At 38.3% G+C, this 24549-nt stretch overlaps 1 protein-coding gene across 1 annotated transcript in view; it reads right to left on the reverse strand.

Moving 5' to 3' along the window:
- LOC140739301 (polypeptide N-acetylgalactosaminyltransferase 10-like) overlaps positions 1-24549 on the reverse strand; it is an 80548-nt gene that overhangs the window by 7831 nt on the left and 48168 nt on the right. The window contains exons 5-11 of the mRNA XM_073067465.1: positions 21994-22179; positions 21256-21439; positions 19129-19246; positions 15052-15159; positions 9269-9490; positions 3855-3971; positions 3106-3255 (exon numbers count right to left, since the gene is read on the reverse strand). Coding sequence (XP_072923566.1) covers positions 3106-3255; positions 3855-3971; positions 9269-9490; positions 15052-15159; positions 19129-19246; positions 21256-21439; positions 21994-22179 — 1085 coding nt within the window. The remainder of the gene's footprint in view (positions 1-3105; positions 3256-3854; positions 3972-9268; positions 9491-15051; positions 15160-19128; positions 19247-21255; positions 21440-21993; positions 22180-24549) is intronic.

The raw sequence follows: 24549 nt of genomic DNA on the forward strand, positions 1-24549 counted from the left end.
TCCTGACCTGTCTCGCCTTCAAATATATTACACATTTTCTGGAGTGAGCTGCTGTCTTTTAAAATAATTTTTGAGTTAATCAGGCACAGGTCCCTTTAGTAAATTAATAAAACATTTTATTATTTAATATGTACCAAGGGACAGTGAAAAAACTTTGTATTGTATACCACCCATACAGATATTTCAATACAACTGTGCATTGAGGTAGCACAGGAAAAGTGCAGTTCAGGTAGACCAAAAGATGCAAGGCAATTCTGAAGTCAAGAGTCTATTTCATTGTGCCAGGAGTCACTGTCCTGAGCCTGCCGATGTGTTTTCAAGCTTTTGTATTTGTAGGGGGGAGGGAGAAGAAAGAATATCAAGTATGGGTGGAGTCTCTGATTATGTTGTTTCCTTTACTGAGCCAGCGAGAAGTATTACACTTTGGAAGGAAAAAGCAAGGTAGAACATACAAGGTAAATGTATAAATGTATAATGTAGGAAAATGTATAATTGTGGTTGATTTAAATAAAAATACCTTGTACAAAGTACAAAGGGCAAATACTTGGCAGATGACGTTTAATGTGAATAAGTGTGAGGTTATCCACTTTGGGAGTAAGAACAGGAAGGCAGATTATTATCTGAATGGTGTAGAGTTAGGTAAGGGAGAAATACAAAGAGATCTAGGAGTCCTTGTTCATCAGTCACTGAAGGTGAATGAGCAAGTGCAGCAGGCAGTGAAGAAGGCTAATGGAATGTTGGCCTTTATTACAAAGGGAATTGAGTACAAGAGCAAGGAAATCCTTTTGTATTTGTACAGGGCCCTGGTGAGACCACACCTGGAGTATTGTGTACAATTTTGGTCTCCAGGGTTAAGGAAGGACATCCTGGCTATAGAGGAAGTGCAGCGTAGATTCACGAGGTTAATTCCTGGGATGTCTGGACTGTCTTACGCAGAGAGGTTAGAGAGACTGGGCTTGTACACGCTGGAATTAAGGAGATTGAGAGGGGTATCTGATTGCAACTTATAAGATTATTAAGGGATTGGACAAGATAGAGGCAGGAAATATGTTCCAGATGCTGGGAGAGTCCAGTACCAGAGGGCATGGTTTGAGAATAAGGGGTAGGTCATTTAGGACAGAGTTAAGGAAAAACTTCTTCTCCCAGAGAGTTGTGGGGGTCTGGAATGCACTGCTTCGGAAGGCAGTGGAGGCCAATTCTCTGGATGCTTTCAAGAAGGAGCTAGATAGGTATCTTATGGATAGGGGAATCAAGGGATATGGGGACAAGGCAGGAACCGGGTATTGACAGTAGATGATCAGCCATGATCTCAGAATGGCGGTGCAGGCTCGAAGGGCCGAATGGTCTACTTCTGCACCTATTGTCTATTGTCTATTGTAAATGGTAGGGCACTGAGGAGTGCAGTAGAACAAAGGGATCTGGGAATACACATACAAAATTCCCTAAAAGTAGCGTCACAGGTAGATACAGTAGTAGAGAGAGCTTTTTGTACACTGGCCTTTATAAATCAAAGTATTGAGTATAAGAGTTGGAATGTTATGGTGAGGTTGTATAAGGCATTGGTGAGGCCGAATGTGGAGTATTGTATGCAGTTTTGGTCACTGAATTACAGGAAGGATATTAATAAGGTTGAAAGAGTGCAGAGAAGGTTTACAAGGATGTTGCCGGGACTTGAGAAACTGAGTTATAGAGAAAGGTTGAATAAGTTAGGACTTTATTCCCTGGAGCGTAGAAGAATGAGGGGAGATTTGATAGAGGTATATAAAATTATGATGGGTATAGATGGAGTGAATACAAACAGGCTTTTTCCACTGAGGCTAGGGGAGAAAAAAACCAGAGGACATGGGTTAAGGGTGAAGGGGGAAAAGTTTAAAGGGAACATTAGGGGGGGCTTCTCACACAGAGAGTGGTGGGAGTGTGGAATGAGCTGCCAGATGAAGTGGTAAATGCGTGCTCACTTTTAACATTTCAGAAAAACTTGGACAGGTACATGGATGAGAGGTGTATGGAGGGATATGGGCCAGGTGCAGGTCAGTGGGACTAGGCAGAAAAATGGTTCGGCAGAGCCGAGAAGGTCCAAAAGGCCTGTTTCTGTGCTGTAATGTTCTATGGTTCTAAGTGTAGACAGAGTCCACAGAGGGAAGGCTGATTTGCATGCTCGCTGAGCTGTGTCAACAACTCTCTTCGGTTTCTTGCAGTTTTGGTCAGAGTAGCTGCCATTCTGAGCTGTGATCCATGATGCTTTCTATGGTGCATCGATTTAAAAAAAACTGGGGAGGATCAAAGGAGATGTGCCAAATTTCTTACATCTCAGAAGAAGCACTGTTGTGTTTTCTCAGCTATGCTAGCTATGTGGTTGGACCATGATAGGCTATTGGTAATCTTCGCTCCTCGGAACTTGAAACTTTCAATCATCTCAGTCTCAGCATAAAGCATGGTCCCTGGAGTTGATGACCAGATCTTTTGGGCTTTTTTTTGCTGACATTGAAGAAAAGTTGGTTATCATGACAGCATGCCACAATGCCCTCTAATCTCTTCCTTTATTCCAACCAATCTTGCTTGAGATTTGGCTACTATGGTGGTATCAACTGTAAACTTGTAGATGGAGTTCCAGCTACATCTGGACATGCAGTCAAGAGTGTATAGGGAGTTAGAGTAGGGAGCTGTGGGCGCAGCCTTATGGGGCATCAACGCTGAGGATAATCATTGCTGCCTATCCTTAGTGATTGTGGTCTGTTGATCAAGAAGGAAAGGATCCACTTGCAAAGGGAGGTGTTGAGTCCCAGGTCTAAGAGTCTGGAGTTGAGTTTGCTTGGAATTATACTAGTAATGAATTATAGCACTGAATTTAGGTTTGATGGATATACTATTCGCTAGAGATAACCATCTGAAATTATTCAGTTATATTTTTGATTTTCAGCTGCTTTTATTTACATTAAACTTAATTATTCTTAACATAATAGAAAAGAATTATAAACTGTAACTCTAAGTGTCAGTTATCAAATTAAATGAAGAAGATAGATATATTTGGAAAAACATTCTTTCCTCACACATATTATTTTAATGTTTAACCCTTCTCTATTACTATTAAATTGTCTCTCTCACCTTTTTATACTTCCACAATTGGTTTCCTTTCATTCCATGACAATCAAAAAGTGTTACTTGGCTGTTATGTGAAATTGCATCAAAGCAATATTTTGTAGTGTGCAAGGCATCTCCAGGACGAATATCTTCTCGCCAACCCAATGTGAATATCTGATACAGTATTCAGAAATAGTTACAAAATTAGTTCAAGTTTTATTGACATTCAACCATACATGTGTATACAGCTAAACAAAACAGCATTCCTCTGAGGCCAAGGTACAAAACACAGTACATACAGTCACAACACAAGACTATGATGGCAGATAGAGTCACAAGGTAATATTATAATATTAGCAAAAGTCCCTGAGTGGCATGGCCTGCAAAGTGATGGTGCATAGTAACTTGCACACCCAAAAATGACAGATTATTTCTGATGTGAATACAAAGCTTTCACCTACATTCGCTGTGAAAGTGAATGAGTAATAGGAAGGGACCATGTGGAAATGGCAGGGCACAAGTAATCAGATGTAGAAAAGAGACGGGCATATTTTCCATTAAAATGTCATTTAAAAATGCAGCCTGCAAATCTTAGTAGCTCCTATTATACTCAGTATCAGCCTGCAGTTCAATCCCATCTACAGAATGACAGTGAAGCTTCAATAGAAAGATAGATTACAGGAAACAAAAGATTAAAAGGTTTACCAGGCAGAAGCGAAGGGAATTGGAAAATAAGAAATAGAATTATAAACAGCAGTAGTTGAAATACTCGCCTGTTCATGAGACCATGATCCATCTTCACTATCTTTGACACATACATCTAGTTTCAGCTGTGTGCCAGATGACCCATGTTTACTATCCACACACAGTCCAGTACCAACATTGCGAATCTGACGAAAAACGTTTCACGTAAATTATAAAATTTGCCTTTGTAATAATTTCAAAACAGGATGTCATTTTCAGCAGAATTTGTGTTAAAATTGTATTTTGTAGTTTTTGCTGGTGTCTGAGTTTTTCACAAGACTGGGGTTGTCATATGCTGACATAGGTATGTGACTTAGTGGAACCAACCTCCTTTTAATTGTTGCTTTCTATTTTTATTTTGTCTCTTTAAGATTGTTGGAATTTATTTTTAACTATTTTCAATTCTTAATAGTTTTAACTCATTCCATGCTGCCAGCTAGTTGAACCACCAGAAAAATCACCCTTTCTCGAACTTATGGTAATGCCCTCCCCCAGCATTCCCCATCCCCTTTCCCCTCTCTCACCATATCCTTGTCTGCCCATCGCCTCTCTCTGCTGCTGCTCCTCCTCCCTCTTCTTTCTTCCATGGCCTTCTGTTCTCTCCTATCAGACTGCCCCTTCTCCTGCCCTGTATCTCTTTCACCAATCAACTTCCCAGTCACCTATCAGCTTGTGTTTCTCTCTCCTCTCCCTCACCTCTTAAATCTACTCCTCATCTTTTTTTCTTCAGTCCAGCCCGAAACATCGACAGTACTTTTCTCCATAGGCACTGCGTGCCTGCTGAGTTCCTCCAACATTTTGTGTGTGTTGTTTGGATTTCCAGCATCTGCAGATTTTCTCTTTTGTCTATTAACATTTGCTGCCTAATAGACTTCACTGTCTACCGCATGTTTTATAGTGGCTTTCCTTGCCAAGGTTTGAATTCCCTTCAGCTGTACACGTTCAGTTCAGCTCAGCTGCTCTTTTCTGAGCATGCTATACTTTTTTTTAAAATTATTTTTTTATTAGTTTTTCAAAACATTTTACAAATTAAAAACCCCAAATCCCAATGAGGAACATTAATACAGTGCAAAATTAAGCATACAGTAACAATATGCTACAAAGGAAGAGAATTTAACAAAAAAGCACCTAAATTAAAGACAAGTAAGCTTAGTGTCCTCCCCAAGCCCCACAACACAAGAAAAAAAACAACAACTCCAGACCGACCTCAACACAATATAAAGAGTATAGGTCAGGACAGTCAAACTCCCAGACTGTGAATACAATTAGCAACAGAGGATAGTAATGCCTACTACCAGAAAAAAAAGGGAGCTGAAAGCAAGGGACCGAAAAGAAGAAAAAAAAGAAAAAAAAAACCCTAGTCAAGAGGAAGGTTATGAAAGTACTCGATAAAAGGTCCCCAGACCTTATGGAACTTTAGATCCGAATTAAGAACTGAATAATGAATTTTTCCGAGGTCCAAGCAGGCCATAACGTCGTTAAGCCATTGCGCATGAGTGGGCGGGGCAACATCTCTCCATCTGAGGAGGATCAAGCGTCTCGCCAGGAGAGAGGCAAAGGATAGTATTCGGCATTTAGTCGGACCCAGACATAAATCTGTCTTGCCCCAAAAACCGAACAGAGCAATTAAGGGGTTTGGTTCTAGGTGCTGATTCAGAGTACCCGATAATGTAGTGAAGACATCTTTCCAGAATTTCTCCAAGCTAGGACAGAGCCAGTACATATGGATGAGAGAGGCCACGCCCCTCTTGCATTTATCACAGAGCGGACTAATGCCAGGGTAGAATCGAGATAGTTTAGATTTAGACATATGGGCTCTATGAACAATCTTAAACTGTAAAAGGCAATGGTGAGCACAAAGAGAGGTTGAGTTAACCGATTTGAGAACTGAGTCTCAGCTCTCCTCGGATAAGGAGATATTTAAATCCTGCTCCCAGGCCATTTTAATTTTATCCACAGGGTCCCGTCGCAAGGCTGCTAGTTTATCTCGGATAATTGATATTAAACCTTTACCTAGTGGATTAATGGAAAGAAATAGGTCCATAGCATTTTTCACAGGCATTTCAGGAAAGTTAGGAATTAAAGGAGCAATAAAGTGTCAGATTTGGAGATATCTGAAAAAGTGAGCGTTAGGCAGGTTGAACTTAACAGAGAGCTGCTGAAAAGAAGCGAAGCGATTATCAATGAAAAGATCTTCAAAATGTCTAATGCACTTCCTATACCAAACATGGAATGCTGAATCGTACATAGTAGGTAAAAAAAGGTGATTATGTGCGACAGGGCTAGAAACGGAAAACCCCTGGAAACCATAGCATTTCCTAAACTGAGCCCATATACGCAAAGTGTGTCTAACAAGAGGATTAGCTATTGATCTGGGCAGACTGCTAGGGAGTGCAGAGCCAAGAAGTGCAGATATAAATAATTCTTTAGTGGAGCTCAACTCCATTGCCACCCAGTTAGGGCACTCGGGTTGGCCGTGGAAGAAAGACCAGAAGGCAGCACAACGTATATTAGCTGCCCAATAATATAAACGAAAGTTAGGTAAAGCCATGCCACCCTCTTTTTTAGATTTTTGGAGGTGGATTTTATTAATTCTAGAGCGCTTATTCTGCCGCAGATATGACAAAATAATAGAGTCTAAGGAATCAAAAAAAAGATTTAGGAATAAAAATTGGGATAGATTGAAATAAGTATAAAAATTTAGGGAGAACATACATTTTAACAACATTAACACGACCTACCAAAGACATAGATAGAGGTGACCATTGTACCAGACTCTGTTTTATAGCATATGAAAGATTGACAAAGTTTTCACGAAAGAGATCTTTAAACTTCCTTGTGACTGTAATTCCAAGGTAAGTAAATTGATTATGGACTACTTTAAAAGGGAAATCATGAAATATTAGTTCTTGTGCTTCTTTATTAATTGGGAAAAGTTCACTCTTATGTAAATTAAGTTTATAGCCAGAGATCTGGCTAAACCGGTCAAGAAGTGAAAACATTAGAGGTAAGGATGTAGACAGATTTGAGAGAAAGAGTAATAAGTCATCAGCATAGAGAGAAACTTTATGCTCAACACCCCCTCTCCAAATCCCGGTCAATTCAGGACAGTTTCGAAATGCTATCGCCAGAGGTTCTATAGCCAAATGAAAGAGAAAGGGACTTAAGGGGCATCCCTGACGGGTGCCACGTTTGAGATTAAATACTTGGGATTTCTGAGAATTAGTTAAAACAGAAGCAGTAGGACACAGGTACAGCAATTGGATCCAAGAGATGAAACTTTGGCCGAGGTCAAATTTTTCTAAGACTGCAAAAAGGTAGTTCCACTCTATACGATCAAATGCTTTCTCCGCATCGAGGGAAATAACACATTCAGGAGTCCCAGTTGGAGCTGAGTATAAAATATTAAATAGACGCCGAATGTTAAAAAAAGGGAAACGGTTTTTAATAAAGCCTGTTTGGTCATCAGAGATAATGGAGGGAATAACGGTTTCTAATCTATGAGCCAACACTTTAGCTAAGATCTTTACATCAACATTGAGCAGAGAGATCGGCCTGTATGAGGAACACTCTGTTGGGTCTTTGCCCTTTTTTAAAAGAAGAATAATAGATGCCTCATTGAAAGAGGGTGGCAATTTGCCGTATTTAAACGAGTCAGATAATACTGAAAGTAACTGAGGAGAAAGAAGTGAAGAGAATGATTTACAAAATTCTACAGGGAACCCATCAGGTCCAGGAGATTTCCCTGAGGACAGTGCAGAAATTGCAAAAGATATTTCTTCTGATGATATAGGCGCATTGAGTTTGGCTTTGAAATCAGATGAGAGTGAGGGGATATTCAGATTCTGTAAAAATGGATCAACAGAGATATTGTCATTCAGAGATTCAGAGGAATAAAGCCGAGAATAAAAATTTGTAAATGCGTCATTAATTTCTAAATGATCCGATGTAAAGTCTCTGTTCTCCTTCCAGATCTTTGTAATATGTTGTTTGGCTTTGGAACGCCTCAGCCAACAAACAGGGAGGCCTTCACTAAAGACTTCGAACCTCCAAAACAAGTTAGAGTCAGTTGTAAAACTCTGTAGATAAGGTTATACAAGAGTAAAAATAGATTACACACACACCAAATCCCGGGAGAGATTGTCAACAGCCCTTAGAGTTTCAATGAATAATGTCTGAGTGATTCAAGTGAAGACTGAGTCCAGAAAAAGTAATTTTACTACGAGGAGTACTTATCCACCATTTTAGGAGGTCCGATCAGATTCCGAAGATGACTGGATAGCCGGAAGACTTGCCACAAATGCTTCAGCTTCCTTCACCGACCTGAACCACTTGTATTTTCCGGTATTAAGCTTGATTCGTAGATCAGCAGGATTGCGAAGAGAAGGTTTGAAACCATGATCAAAAAGCACTTTCATTGCACGTTTAAACTCAGCGCGCATCTTTAAGGTCTGGGGCGCAAAATCTTCCACAAAGCGAATGGTTGTATCCTGGAAAGGAAGAGACCCCCTGCGACATGCTTCCACAATCAGACTGTGTTTTACCTGGTATTGATGGAAACACAAGATTACTGGTCGCGGACGGGAGCCCAGAATTCCGGGAGGAACATAAACTCTGTGTGCCCGTTCGAGCTCGGGCGGATTCGGAAGCAAATCTTTCCCGAATATCTCACAGAGAAACTCGGTGAAAAACTTCACGGTTGATCCCTTTTCGGTCGCCTCTGGCAATCCAAGAATTCTGATATTGCAGCGTCTGCTGCGATTTTTGAGATCCACCATTTTGGAAAGGAGTTTGTTACTTTTTTCCTCTAAGCTGGAACAGAGAGTCTCCAAGTATCGAACACGACTTTCTAATTCTTCAGAAGTCGAATCGATGCGAGGTAAGTGTTCAGCATGCTTGTCCACTTTATTGTTGATCCGATCCAGTTTGTCTTCCAACTGTTTGAAAGCGGTTTTAAATTCCTTTAAAATTTCGTCTCGGAGCTTTCTGAGCGCAACCAAGGTCTCGTCCGAGGGAGCCATAACTTCTTTTCTCCCGGATTTAGAACTCTTGCTAGACATTGTAAGTTAGATATGTTCACAGACAAGTAAGAGATACCGAGAAAATTCCTAACTAAGGTTTAAAAAATGGAGACATTTAGTGCAAAGATAGCAACATTAACGGAACAAAAGTTCGGAGCAGCTAAACAATCGCCATCTTACCGGAAGTCCCCTGAGTATGCTATACTGATGTGTTGTTGCTGACTTTATCATCTGTTCAGGCTAAAAGTTTCCACGATAGAACTGTAAGCTGAAGTCATTGTTGTCGCGTTTTCATTTATTGGAATACATACTAGGTACCAATGAAGTGGCGATGTGGAATTTCAAATACTTCAAATACTCACCAACACTCTCAGGTAAATGTAGATATATCTGTTTTTATATACAAATTTCAGCTAACTCACCTCACCCCATGCACCTGCTGGAGGTTCTACGGGTGGATAGTACTTTGGCAAATCCCATGCCACTTCAGTCATGAACCACTTAAAGCTTTTGCAGTTAAGGGAATTCCGCAGTTCTTTCTGTTGACTCACATCACCAGCAATGATATGTCTGAATTCTGGTCTTCGCTGATAGAGGTGCTCAGCATATTCATCCATCCAAACTTCAGCAACTCTTTTCAAATTCTGTAATCCAAACACAGCTTCTGAAATATTTGCTTGTTTAACAAAAAGTCTATTTGCAAAAAAAAAATGTTTGTGTAGCTTGTGAAACAAAAACACTCAGCAGATCAGGCAGCATCTGTAAAGAAAGAAGCATTTAATGTTTCATACCTGAGGCTGTCAGCAGTTTCTCTTTTCAGAGATACTGTCTGACCTGCTGGTCATTTTCTTTGTTAACTTGGGATTTCCAGCTTGATAGAGTTGAATGGCCATATTTATTTAATACATTGCAGCATTTTAATTTTAGTTCAAAATTTATATCATGGATTAAATTAATATACTATAAACCCTTGGCTTCGGTCTTTACCAATAATCAAAGATCTCCTTTTTTTCAGTTATTCCGTGGTACAAGGCAAGGCTGTCCTTTAAGTCCTTTACTATTTGACATTGTTTTGGAACCTTTAGCTATAGCCATTCGTGAATCACCTAATATTTTGGGTATTACTCATGGGGAAGGGACGTATAAGTTATCATTATATGCTGATGATTTGTTACTATACATATCCAACCCTGAGAGATCTATTCCTGCTATTTCGTCCTTGCTTGCTCAGTTTAGTAACTTTTCCGGTTACAAATTGAATTTTAATAAGAGTGAATTATTTCCATTAAATATGCAAGTTCCAATTTATAAACCTTTACCATTTAAAGTTGTCACAGATTATTTTTACTTATTTGGGTATTAAAATTACCAAAAAACATAAAGATTTATTTAAAGTTAATTTTTTACCTTTAATTGACCAAATTAAGCAACTTGTTACCAGGTGGTCCCCATTATCTTTGTCATTGATTGGTCGAATTAATGCTATTAAGATGATGGTATTACCCAAATTCTTATATTTATTTCAAGCATTACCAATTTTTATTCCTAAATCTTTTTTTGATATTATTGACTCCAAAATATCTTCCTATCTGTGGCAGAATAAAAATCCTAGACTAAGCAAAAAATATTTACAGAAGCCTAAGAAGGAGGGTGGTTTGGCTTTGCCAAACCTGAGATTTTACTATTGGGCAGTTAATATACGATATTTAATATTTTGGACACAAGAATCAACTATAGCAGCTTGCCCACAATGGGTAAATTTGGAATGTAAATCTGTACAAGACTTTTCATTATTTTCAATTTTAGGATTTTCACTTCCTTTTTCTTTATCTAAATTGAATAAACAAATAACTAATCCTATAGTTAAACATACATTGCGAATATGGTTTCAATTTCGTAAATTTTTTGGCTTGAATAAGTTTATCTTATCAAGCCCTATAATATCTTTCTTTTTTGGCCCTCTTTTATGGATCAAGCCTTTGTTTTATGGAAAACAAAAGGTATAACATGTTTTTGTGATCTATTTTTAGATAATAGTTTTATGTCCTTTGAACAGCTATCTAATAAATATAATTTACCTAAAACTCATTTTTTTAGATATTTGCAAGTTAGAAATTTTTTGAATAATGAGTTACAGTCTTTTCCGAAATTATGTCCATCGGACATTATGGAAATTTTTTTAGCTCTGAATCCTTGTCAGAAGGGTTTAGTAGCCACCATTTATAATATGATCATGAAAATACAGCCAGAAGTATCAGAAAAAATTAAGAAGGAATGGGAAAAAGAACTTCATTGTCTTATACCCACTGAGCAGTGGGAGAAAATTATACAATTAGTCAATTCTTCTTCTATTTGTGCTAAACATACCCTAATACAATTTAAGGTTGTACATAGAGCTCATACGTCTAAGGATAAACTTGCTCGATTTTATTCTTCTGTTAATCCAACCTGTGACAGATGTCATTCTGAAGTTGCTTCATTGACCCACATGTTTTGGTCTTGCCCTTGTTTGCAAAATTACTGGAAAGATATTTTCGGTATTATTTCAACAGTTCTGAATATCAATTTCCAACCGCATCCTATTACTGCAATTTTCGGTTTACCAATGGTGGCTAATAGTCATTTATCCCCCTCATCTCGACGGATGATTGCATTTGTTACATTAATGGCTAGAAGATCTATTCTATTGAATTGGAAAGAAATTAAACCTCCAACTATATTTCAGTGGTTTTCTCAAACTATCTCTTGTTTGAGCTTAGAAAAAATTAGAAGTGTTGTCTTCGATCCTTCAGTTAAATTTGAAGAAACTTGGAGACCATTTATTCAACATTTTCATATGAGTTAAATTGTCTTTTCCCAAACCTCACTTTTATTATCCTTAATTATTTGGATGGAGGTTCGGAGTTATTTGCACTACTGTATATATTTGACATAATGCAATGGCCCATGTTGGTTAGTTTTTCTTTCTCTTTTTTTTGGAGTTTTTTTTTACTTCTTTTGTTCGTAATTACTATGAGTTTGGGAGGTTATTATATATTGATTATCATCTATTTGAATGTTTATTTAAACTATTAACTATGTACTCTCAAACTCTCTGTATTCATGTTTCATTTATGTTTGTTTAAAAATTAATAAAAAGATTTAAAAAGAAGAGAAAGGATTTCTAGCACCTTTTTCAGTTCCAGAATTTTTATTGCTTTGAATTGGCAAATGTTCGGAGTTCAAGGACTATTGTTTCTAAATATTGCAGATTTATCCCAAAAGCTCTCAAATTTGCCTGATTTTATTGGCAGCTTAGAAAATCCAAGGAACATTTGAATCAGGAGTAGGCCACTTGGCTCACTATAGTTTTTAAAGTTAATCAGCAAATTCGGCTTTAGTACCAAATTTTTAAGTTATATCAATGCTCCCAAAATATATTACCTTACATTTATCAGGGCAAAACATTTGTTATTTCACCAACTCAATGATGACATCCCGTGCCCTAAGACTACCCTCCCCACTGGCAACAAATCCACCAATATTTATATCACCTGCAAGCTTACTGATCACGTCTCTGGACATCCACATCCAAATCATTTGTTACAAAATATTACAAACCAGCTCTAGGTCCCAGCACCAAAGAGATCAACACTAGTCACAGACATCCAATTGCCCTCTTTTTCCTATTGGGTACATTTTACACAATTATACTGGATAACATTTGATACTGTAAATGCCTTGGAGGAAGACTTGCACACCGTTAAATTCATTGTTTAATTCTCTCAATTACACAGCATGTACTCAATACTTCACATTTTCACAGGATCTATAATTCTAGTGGCATGATAAGGGAAATTGGATTTTGCAGTTCACATCAAGAACACAACTTCATATTTAAATCAATCACATCATGTCAATATTACTGGAAAGCTCAGCAATTTCTGTCGTTTGCAAACTGTTCCTTTAAATGGATTACTGGACTCTTGCAATCAGAAATCACACATGAGTCATATTAAGTAACAATGGAAAATTCCTTATCAGGTGATCATTAGTAAATCTGAAGAGCTTTTAGAGATAAACTAATGGTTTTATAATTTACTTTAAATTTACTTAATCAACTGAATTTAAATTTGTCAAGAGCCATTGTGTCATTCAGACAAATATTCCATAGTCAATAACCCAGTTACAGGATGCCTACACCACCCATTTAACCATATTTCCACTGCAACCCAAACTTATACAAGTGGACTATTTGTTTGTTTGTTTGTTTATTTATTTATTTATTGAGATATGCTGCAGAATAGGCCCTTCAAGCTATGCTGCCCAGAAATCCCCCTATTTTATCCTAGTCTAATCATGGGACAATTTACAATGACCAGTTATCCTACCAACTGGTACACCTTTGGACTGTGGAAGGAAACCAGGGCACCCGGAGGAAACACACACAGTTATGGAGAGAACACACAAAACTCTTACAGGCAGCAGCAGGAATTGAACCCTGGTCACCTGAACTGTAAAGTGCTGTGCTAACCGCTATGCTACCATGAAGACTTATGTATGACTCGCTGGGGATAAGTCAATGGCTTTGCATGGCTTATTCTACCACACCTCCTTCATGCAAAGTAGTGATATACGGTGTTAAACCAAAAGATTCTGATGCCAAGTAGGATGCTTCCTTCTGATTCAACATGCTCTTACTGAACTGGTTGAAAATAAGATCAACAAAAAATATCTATAGTTGCTATTTTTTTATGTATAGGCAGAAAGTAGAACGATTTGTTGTTAGTAGTTTGCTTTCAGGACAAATAATAGGAGGTTGCAATTTAAGCCCATCTTTTGTTTCAATAGCAAAAGACTGTGCATTTTACTGTTTTAATAATATGTTCCAACCTGTAAATTCACTATAAATTATAAGATAAAGTAATAAAGTTAGGCAAGGGAATAAAACCATAGTGAAATGTGTAACAGCAACAATAAATGTTTTTGATGCGAGTAAAACCAACAGCTTTTCTTTTCTCAGATCCTATTTTCCTCACATTCCTGGCGTGATATACTCACATTATGGGATCATTTTGTTTCAGCACTGAAGTGGAGATGAAATCCATTAAATTTTCCTCTCATTTTAACAAGTTGACTTCACTCTCCTATTTAAATTCCATAAACATTTTCATAAACAGTTGAAAATTTTCAAGGTTGTATAGTCAAGGCTAAGATTCAAATTTGACTAACAGAGGAATGAGGCAGGATATTAGATACCAGATCAGTCAAAGCAAAATAGAATCAAGGGCTGTGAATCAACTCTTGGTGTACTTCCTATGTTATAATCTCATACTAGGATCTATGTATTATTTAACAAAAAACATATTCTGCTGTTGTTTATGGAAAAAAATGTCCACATGCATACCACCTTTTGCATAAAAATTTGTTATTTTAAGAGCAGCACACACAAAGTGCTGGAGGAACTCAGTCAGGCAATGTCTATGGAGAAAATTAAGCAGTCCTATGACTGAGTCCTTCAACAGATTGAGTTCTGATGAAGCGTCTCAGCCCAAAATGTTGGCTGTTTATTCCTCTCCTACCTTACTGCTAGATTTTTCCAGCACTTTGTGTGTTACTCTGGATTTCGAGCATCTGCAGAATCTCTTGTGTTTTGTTCTTTTAAGAACTTTTGCTAAATTTTCTCTTAAACCCATGCTTTTCAAATTTTGTTAATGAAGCCACACATTTCAAATTTAAAATTCCCTTGCTAACATCCCTAACTTTACCTAACTTTCATCACATTCTGTCTACAGATATACACTCTTCCCTATGCTAGACCTAGTTATTCTTCATGCTGATATACTGGATGATATACTGTCAACAATACTGGACTGAAAATAAAGGATAGCTTGGAAGAATTTAGCAGGTCAGGCAGCAACTGTGGAAGGAACAGTTGACATTTCGGGTTGAGATCCTTCAACCTGATAAAAGGTACTTTAATTATTTTAATGATCTTTAATTATCTTCAATCTTTAATTATTTGAACCTTCTGACACCGGGAAAATACCTTTTATTTCGCACTGGATTTCTATCTTCTTCCAAAATATTAAGCAAGCTTACCAATATATTTAATCAATTGATAATCGAAATATCAATTTGACGTTAAACCATCACACATATGGGCTGTCTTTAGGAAAGAATGTTAAAAATCAAAAATAATGTAATGTAAAGAGAAATCACTTACTCTAGGCAAGCCACCTCCACCTGGAAAGGTGTAGGGAACGTACTTTCTGTAGATGTGCCCTACTCTGGAGCAAGGAACGTCCTCCATCCGTCCACCACACATCCACACCTAAAACCCCATTCACATTAAAAAGATTAAAATGTGTAAATTAAACATTAGCGAAGATGAAACCATATGCATAATGCAGACCTTCAGCACTTCAAATATAACCTCATTGATGAATTCTACTTCAAGAACTTAAGATATTTTAATTTTTTCCCATCATCCAGGACCATTTATATAGTGGATTAATGTAAAATATGGTCTTTAGATGATGATGTACTTAAAAGTGAGGGTTAACTGCATTTGCACCTATAGAATTAACATAATTCCCATAAGTTATATATTCTGATGGTATTTTAGCAATTGATTATTAAAAAAGATGAGCGGAGGAGGTAGAGAAGAATTCATAAAATATGTGCAAGATGATGTAAAGCATCGGGAAAATTCCAAGGGAACACATGATTAAAACTTGAAATTATGCATTGCATGGACTTGGCACTGCCAGGGAAGAGTCAAAAGGCAATAGGTCGGGGAACACACTGTTTGGCGAAGGGAAAAGGGCTGCAGAAAGACCGAGGAGGATCACAACGCTATTGAAGGGTGGGATTGTGGTTCAGCGTATATGGATTGGATTATTGCGTTTATAGACAGTGGACTTTTTTTCAGACTTACTGTTTTTATATTCAGTGCTTTTTTAATTGCCTGTTCCTTTTCCGTTTTGTTGTGCAAGGGGAGGACGTTTGGGAATTGGTGTTCTGTTAGTGTTCTGTTTTGTTTAGGGGTTGATGTTCCTGTTCCGTTTTGTGTGGGGTTTTGTGCATTTGTGATCAGGATGCCATTCTTTTTTTATACAGGGTTGGGGGGGGGGGGGAGGAAGGTTGATGTTTTTCTCTGAATGACTTTCACGTTCTTCCTTTGTTTTGTGGCTAACTGGAGAAGACAAATCTCAGAGTCGTAAAGGGATACACGCTTTGATAATAAATGAACCTTTGAACATTTGACATTGGTAAATATCTTGTTACACATAAGTCAGTAGTTTGAAAGCCTTGAAGATTACAGAAGCAGTTGTTGCATCTGTGCAGAACCCAATGGGAAGATTACCATGGAGAGTATAAAATGTGATAACTGAAACTGTTGTGCCTCTAAGGTTGCCCTTGATTCACCTAGTCAATGTACATAAATGGCATGTATCATCATATCACCATGTCATACATGTGCCTCGCTTAAAATCAAAACTAAAAACATACACGGGTTGTTTCCAACTCTGGCATTTCTGTTCAATTAGTTTTATGTTTTAGAGTTATAAAATATAACAACGGCGATGAGGAGCTTTAAACAAACCCGAGAACTACCCACCTGTTGAAGTGTAGCAAGATGTTAAGAGTCAATTAAAAAAAGCACAGCAAAACATTTGAGGTAAAAAAAAAAGCAGGAAACGGATTAATTCACAAGTTCATGAACAGCGAGTCAGTGAGTACTGGTTCATAATAATCATAAATAAAGAAAGAGTAGAAATGGCTGGCTACCACGGACAGACTGACGCATTTGATTGCACAAAATATAACTGGAATATGTGTACAGAGCAAATTGAACAATATTTTTAAGCAAATGAAATAGCCAATGAGAAGTGAGTGCCAACTCTGCTGAATGCATTGCATTTAAAGGCATACAGTTTGTTTAGAGGTTTGACTGTGCCAACCAAACCAGCCAAAACAAGTTCTGCTGATATTGTGAAAGCAATGCAGGAACATTTAGAACTGTTGACTGCACTTCTATGATTCTGTATTGTTGATTGCAGAATGAATACTTCTGGTTTCATAAGCAGAATCAAAAGGAAGGCGAGTCCTTACTAGGTGCTGCAAGGCTGCCCAGGCATGCAGTGTTACCTGGATGATATCATTGTTACCGGTAAGGATAACAAGGAACATCTCCAAAAGATTAGAATGGATTAGAATGGAAAAGATTAGAATCCAAAAAATTAGATGGGAGCTCAGAGCATGACGCAACAAATGTGAACTCTTTAAACCAAGCACTACTTATTGTGGTCACACATTGACAAAGACTACGCAAGTATGCTGAGAAAATTCAAGCAGTGGTGGATGCCCCAAGGCCAAAGGACACGTCATAGTTGTGGAGCTTTTGAGGATGTAAATTACTATAATTGGTTCCTGCTGAACCTGGCTACTGTGCTCCTCCCCATGGACTCATTTCTACAGATTGGGTAGAAATGGCAATGGACAAAGCAGTGTGAGGTGGCTCTCCAAAAGATAAAGGAAATGGTAACGTCAAACACTCTACTCCACATCGTCCAGCGAAGCTTGCCATGCAATGTTTGGGATGCCAACACGTCCAGAAGATTAACTCCAGAACTGTCAGAATCACTTCCCGCAGTTCCAGAGACACCTTCTGCAACCTTCATAGAGGAGGCCCAAGCACCCGAGATTATTTCACAGCCACAAGTCTCACCTGCCGAGCAGAGTGACCCTCCTTGTCCGAGAGGAAAGACAGCTAAGCGAGGAGTGTAGTGAATTTAGTATTTCAGTAATATTGTAAATATGTTGTTGATTAAGCATTCTTTGTTTAAATAATTCATTACAGGTTATATGTAGAAGTACTTAAGTGGCATACGTCATAATGACACCATGTTATACGTGTGCAGCTTGCTTAAAGTTAAAACTAAGAACGCACATGAGTTATTCCTGGCGTGAGTTATTTCCTTTCAATTAGTTTTAAGTTTTGGAGTTACAAAACACAACAGATAGCATGATACCAAGTTGACTGAGCAACAAGCTATAAACTGAATAGTTTTCTCTGGAATGAACAAAGACGAATGGTGATACTCCCATGAGATTAATGTTAGGGACATTGTTTCCTCTTCATCTTTATTAATGATCTAGATTTGGGGGTGCGAGCCACAGTTGCTGAATTTGCAGCTGACATAGGAAGTGGCAGTACTGTGAACTGCAAAGAGAATGGCAAAAATTGCAGCAAGATATAGAATGATTTGATAAAGTGGGCTGGCATGTGTCGGATTACATTTAAAGTGGATACTGAAGCACAGGAGCAGAGGGATCTGAACTCAACTTGGCACTCAAGTTATTCTAAGTGCCTCTAAGTGCCAATGCAGATTGATTAAAAAAAATGTACACACAATTTTGGGGTTTACCAATAGAAGCAATGAATATAAAACCTGGTAAGTCTCTCTGAACCATTACGTAAGGGGGTTTCTTATTGGTGTAAGGGGGTTTCTTCTTTTTCTTTGTTACTGCGTGTGTTAATCAAAATGGCTTCTTTGTTTTGTTAAAAGTAGGAATGCTTCTTTGCTATGATAAGTGCTTTCTCTCGCAGCTTGTTTGGGTTAAAATTTACTGATAACGGGAATTATGTTAATTTGTTAACCAATTGGGATAGAAGTTATTCGCTCTTCTGGGTCTGTAAGCTATGGTTGGCGGGCATGTGGGGAGTCGGCACGAAGGGGAGAGAGAGAGAGAGAGAGAGAGAAAGAGAGAGAGAGGATGCAATGCTGTAAGCTGGGCGATGGAACGGACCCCGAACGGGGGTCTGAGGCCAGGATTTTCAGCGAGGAGAGGAGACGGAGACAGCGTGCCTGAGGTGCTTGGTTGATCACTTCGGGTGGTCCTGAGCTACGAGTCGAGGAGGTCTGAGGGGATCGAATGGTGGCCAGAAGACTTCGTTAATTGAGCTCCAACAGTTGTGCATGAAGTGGTTTGGAATTTGATAAGTTTTGGTGCCATATACAGTTGTATATTTCAATAATACAAATTCCATTTGAGTGCCGTGTAATTTAAATGAAAATAAACAGATGATTTCAGGGATAAAACTAACATTGTAGCTTAATGCACAAATATCATTACTTGGGGGAAAATTAATGATTTTTGAATACAAGTTCTAAACCTTTTTGGATTAAAGATTGAAATCTAGCCATGCTAAAAAACAAGACCTTTTGTGAATAGAACGGCATCATAATCAATTAATCACTGCAAGTACATTCATAAACCATGGTACACAGCTTACCTTGAATGATATTTCATACTGTTCTCCGCCCCAAATATCCAAACCTGTGTCATATCCACCCAATTCCCAGAACCATTTTCTGTCAACAGCAAACAAACCACCAGCCATGACAGGTGACCTGGAAAGAGTAAAAATAGATTTAATGCATTTAATTTAGATCATTTCTATAGAGATATGTAAATAGACGTAATACAATTTCAGACAAGAATGCAAATCATGAAGGGGAAAGAAGAGAAACAGAAAAAGAGGAATAGGCCACTTATTTTTTCCTGTCTGCCATTCAAGAAGGTCATGGCTGACATTTTACCTTAGTGTCTGTTTCCCACATTAACTCAATATCCCCTCTTTGCTTAATACCTGCAAGTCTAATCTATGACTGTGTTAAATGTATTTAGTAACTAAGCCACAGTAGCCCTCTTGGGTACAGGCTTCCAGAAATTCACTTCTCTCTGGGAGAGAAAGATTTAGAAACTAAGAAACCAAACAAGGGTTTGAAAACATGAGATGGAGAGGGACAGAAATTGCAAAGGAGATTCAAAATAAAACAGATTGTTGTTGAACAGGCATATACAATACTCAAAGAGGAAAAAGAATGCAATATTAATGCCGACAGGATAAGGTGGATCTGCAGTAAGCTCATTTGGGTAAGCACTAAGAGGAGAATCGAGGCTCATGCCCTCTGCTCCAAAAGTAACATCCACAACAATGAAAGATTTATCTTGAATATGATGAGTTCTACTGTACTTACTATAAAGTACTAGTTATTTATACTGCTGCTGAATCGCACTCACTCTCACTAAATCACTGCCTAAATGACACTGCAATGCTGTGCTACAGAGTGCACAGCAAGCACAGAAAGATCACCAGGCTGGAAGAGACCCCTTTCATAACAAACTGGAGGAGAGGGACCACTGAAGCACCAAGAAATCTGCTTGCTTTGCTATTTTGAAATGTATCTACCTCATAAATCCATGCCCTTTCCATGGATCAGAGTCAGGTTTAAAATCACGGCATTTGCCATGAAACTTGTTAACTATGAGGCAGCAGTACAACACAATACATGATAATAGATGATTAAAAAAAATGAAATACAGTAAAGATATATATAATATAGTTCAATGAAATTTACAGGAAGATGTTATTTCCTGCATGGTGTTGCTGCCTGCCACACCTCCAATAATGCCCTTGGGTCAGCTGCAGGATTATCAGCCTGGGACCACCTCTCACTGAGGTTTCGCTCCCTCAGCCCTGGTACATCTTCTTGCTGCTTTAAATAAGTAGTGCAAAAAAAATGGAAATAGAAGTAGTGAGTAAATTCATGGGTTCAATATCCGTTCAGAAATTGGATGGCAGAGGGGAAGAAGCTGTCCCTGAATCATTGAGTGTGTGACTTCAGAACTCTGTACCTCTTTCCTGATGGCAGCAGTGAGAAGAGGGCATGTCCTACCCTCAAACCCAAATCCCTTCAAACATAAACTCCTTGATCAGCAAGAATACTGTTCCATTCCTGCAAATGTGGCTTGTCTACAGCTTACGTTTGTACCTGTTGCGGTGAGGAGGCTCTCATTCCTGTTTTTCCCTCTCCCATTACTCCCCTGCAACCAAAGTCACAGGAGTTGGTGAAGCAGGAGTAGGAAGCCATGAATGGATAAGGGGACGAAGATGAAAACTAGCACAATGCATCATTGTGCTTGATTTGGCATTACAGCATCTTAGAAACTTAATCTACAAAGAATACATAATGTTAGAATGGAGGGCTGTGTAGCAGAGTGAAAGATAGTTGCCACCCGTGGGCTGCAGTCAGGCAAGAGGCAAAAGCAACCTGGTGTGGCATTGCACAAGAGAGTTTGAGACAGAGGAAACATCCATGCTCTCCCAAAGAACTCTGATTGCGACGCATATGGAATGCAGAATTAATACAATAAGAACAATAGTTACTTGAATTTGCAATTACTGTTTTAAAATAAAGTAATATTTTAGCACAGTCTACATAATAAAGAAATGTGCAGGAAGAATAAAAGCACTAGATTTTAATTAAAAGTAAAATAAGTTAAAAGGATCTCAAAAACTATTCATTTAACTACACAATTTCCCTATCCTTGTGGATGATCAATATCTCAAACTTACTCAAAGGGGTCACTTGAATCAGGTTTGCGTAATTCTGGTGGAATGGGAATACGTTTATAATACATTTCCCAGTCAAATGCTCCTCGCATGGCATCACCAGCCTGAGTACTATATCCAAAATGGTCATGGTGAATAACGTCAATCATGGGACACACAATTGTTTTGCGGTTCTGAGCAATTCTATCTGAAAATTGAAGAGAATAAAATATCAAATTAAGTTTATTTCTCAAAGAAAATAACTGAATAAACAAGAGTATTCAATGAAAAAAACAAGTTTATTCTAAGTATAATCGAAGGAAGTCAATGAAGAAGTATGAACAGTGTTGATTGGCCATATAATGAATAAATCCATCACACTTTTCAAACATGATTCTCACATAATTAAGGTCAACAATTGTGATGTGATTTCAACAGTTAACTTTTCTGTTCTCCAGCAGAACATCAAGGAGAAGGAAGGTATACATCAAACTAAAGTTGCTAGCAATTTGAATCAATGCTTTAGAACTTTTTCCTAATCCATTCTCCATGATTATTGACCTTCCTTTTTTTAAGATAGTCATATTATGTTAATACATTGATCCCATTTTAACAAAAGTAGTGACACACATGCTATACAATAGCTTTTTCTTCAAAAATGCACAAACTAGACTCTATTTAGAGCTACAACTAGTGAATATGAGATCGCCATCAAAACCCAATCTTCATTAATTACCTGCTCAGAATGTACAAACTTCTTACCAAGCAACGGGGGCAGCCAATTAACATTGGCTTCACAGTGAGAATCCAAGAAAGTTAATACGTCTCCAGTTGCCACTGAGGCCCCCAGTAGTCGTGTGCGAATTAAACCCTCTCGCTTTTTAGTTCGCATAATTCTGACTTTTGGAAACTGTGCCACGTATTCCTCCAGCCGCTTTTTCAAATGTTCTGTTTGAAACATAAAATGCAAATAAGTGCAGAGGAAACTGTATGCATTGTTTTGAAATAACTGGAGTATACTGATGCAAAGTCAAACTGGGCAGATTCAGTGGTAATGCACTTCCTTCCTTTTACATATACTATTCAGTAGTAAAATCCAGAACGTACCCAAATTCTGAATTCACCTCCAATCTCCAATAACTATTTACTTTCCACCCTACAAGAGCACTTAATCACTATTAGGATCATTTTGTTGACAAGAAGCACTGTTGACATCCACTGTGACACAGAAGTTTAATGGGAATTCAGTGCTGCCACCGAGTGCCCTGTTGGAATGATGAGAAGCTGACTGGAAAACAAGCAGGTAACCTCACCCATTTACCCATCCACTCATAAGGCAGGCCCATAAGTGCTGGTAGTTACCGTTGTAAATGCCAGTAGCCTTTAGTAGATCTGGCCTTTCAAACTTTAAATCATTGTCCAAGCACCAATGAATCACACTATGGATGATGATAAACTGCTTCACTTTCTTAATATAAATTAAAGATTGCAAAGCATTTTGAACTGAAAATGTAGTTAATTTTTCAACGGTTATATCAAAATTAATTAAATTTCCACAAAGAATAGAATGATTCCATTAATTTTTAAATCATCACAATCGCTAAAATTTACAATATAAGCTTAAATGTCAAGTTAGTTATCCTCAAAGACAAGGGTTTGATTTAGAATCGACCAAATGTATCTACAATGACTATCAGTTATCCAGTTTGACCAATCACATTTTATCTCTCATCCCAGCCCCAATTTTCTTACCATCCACCAATACTAGTAGCAATTTAGAATGGCCATTGCACCTGCCACCCAGCAAGTCTTTAGCATGTGGAAGGAAACAGGGAGATAATCACAAGGGAACAAGCAAATTCCACAGGCTACCCAGGCTCCCAAGATCAGGCTTGAACCTGGTGTCAGAATCTGCAATTCGAGAGTGTCAGGGGACAGGAGTATAGTTGCCATTACTAAGGAGAAGGAAGCGATGAGATCTGAAGGTACATTACTCACATGGACCAGATGGACTACACCCCAGGGTTCTGCAAGAGGTAGCTGAAGAGATTGTGGAGTCATTAGTAATGATCTTTCAAGAATCACTAGATTCTGGAATGGTTCCAGAGGACTGGAGAACTGCAAATGTCAATCCAAGAAGGGAGAGGGGGAGAAGAAAGGAAATTATAGGCTAGTTAGTCTTCTTTCGATGGTTTGGGAAGATTTTGGAAGTTCATTATTAAGGATGAGATTTCACGGTACTTGGAGGCACATGATAAAAATAGCCAAAGTCAGCATGGTTTCCTTAAGGGAAAATCTTGCTTGACAAATCTGTTGAAAATCTTTGAGGAAATAACAAACAAGATAGACAAAAGAGATACAGTGGATGTTGTTTACTTGGATTTTGACAAACTGCCACATGTGAGGCTACTTAATATAAATAAGACCCCATGAAATTCCAGGAAAGATACTAGCATGGATAGAAAATTGGCTGACTGGCAGGAGGCAAAGAGTGGGAATGAGGGGGAGGGGGGCCTTTACTGGTTGGCTGTCAGTGACTAGCTGTGTTCTGCAGAGTTGGTGTTGGGACCACTTCTTTTCACATTATATGTCAATGATTTGGATGACAGCACTGTGGCCAAATTTGTGGATGATACGAAGATAGGTGGAGTTGCAGGTAGTGTTGAAGAAGTAGGGAAGGATTTGGTCAGATTAGGAGAGCAGAAAAAGAAGTGGTAACTGGAATATCAGGTAAGGAAGTGTATGGTTTTGCACTTTGGTAGAACAAATAAGGGCATAGACTGTTTTCTAAATGGAGAGAAATTTTTTTTTTTAAATGAGGTGCAAAGGAACTTGTGAATTCTTGTGCAGGATTCCCTAAAGGTTATCTTGCAGGTTGAATCCATGGTAGGAAGGCAAATACAGCACAATGCGATGCAATGCATTCAATTTGACAGGACTAGAATATAAGAGCAAGGATGTAATTCTGAGGCTTTATAAGGCATTGGTCAGACCACGCTTGGAATATTGTGAGCTGTTTTGGGCCCCTTATCTAAGAAAAGCAATTCCAGAGGAGGTTCACGAGAATGATTCCAGGAAAAAAATGGTTAATATATATGTAGCTTTTGATGGCTCTGTGCTTGTACTCACTGGAGTTTAGAAGAATGGGGGGGGGGGAATCTCACTGAAACACTTTGAATATTGAAAAGCCTAGATAGGGTGGATGTTTCCTATAACAGGTGAGTCCAGCACAGCCTCAGAATAGTGGGACATCCATTTAGAACAAAGACGGGGAGGAATTTCTTTAGCCAGAAGGTAGTGAATCTTTGGAATTCATTG

Source organism: Hemitrygon akajei, chromosome 15, assembly GCF_048418815.1.
Source record: "Hemitrygon akajei chromosome 15, sHemAka1.3, whole genome shotgun sequence".
NCBI classification, from domain to species: Eukaryota; Metazoa; Chordata; class Chondrichthyes; order Myliobatiformes; family Dasyatidae; genus Hemitrygon; species Hemitrygon akajei.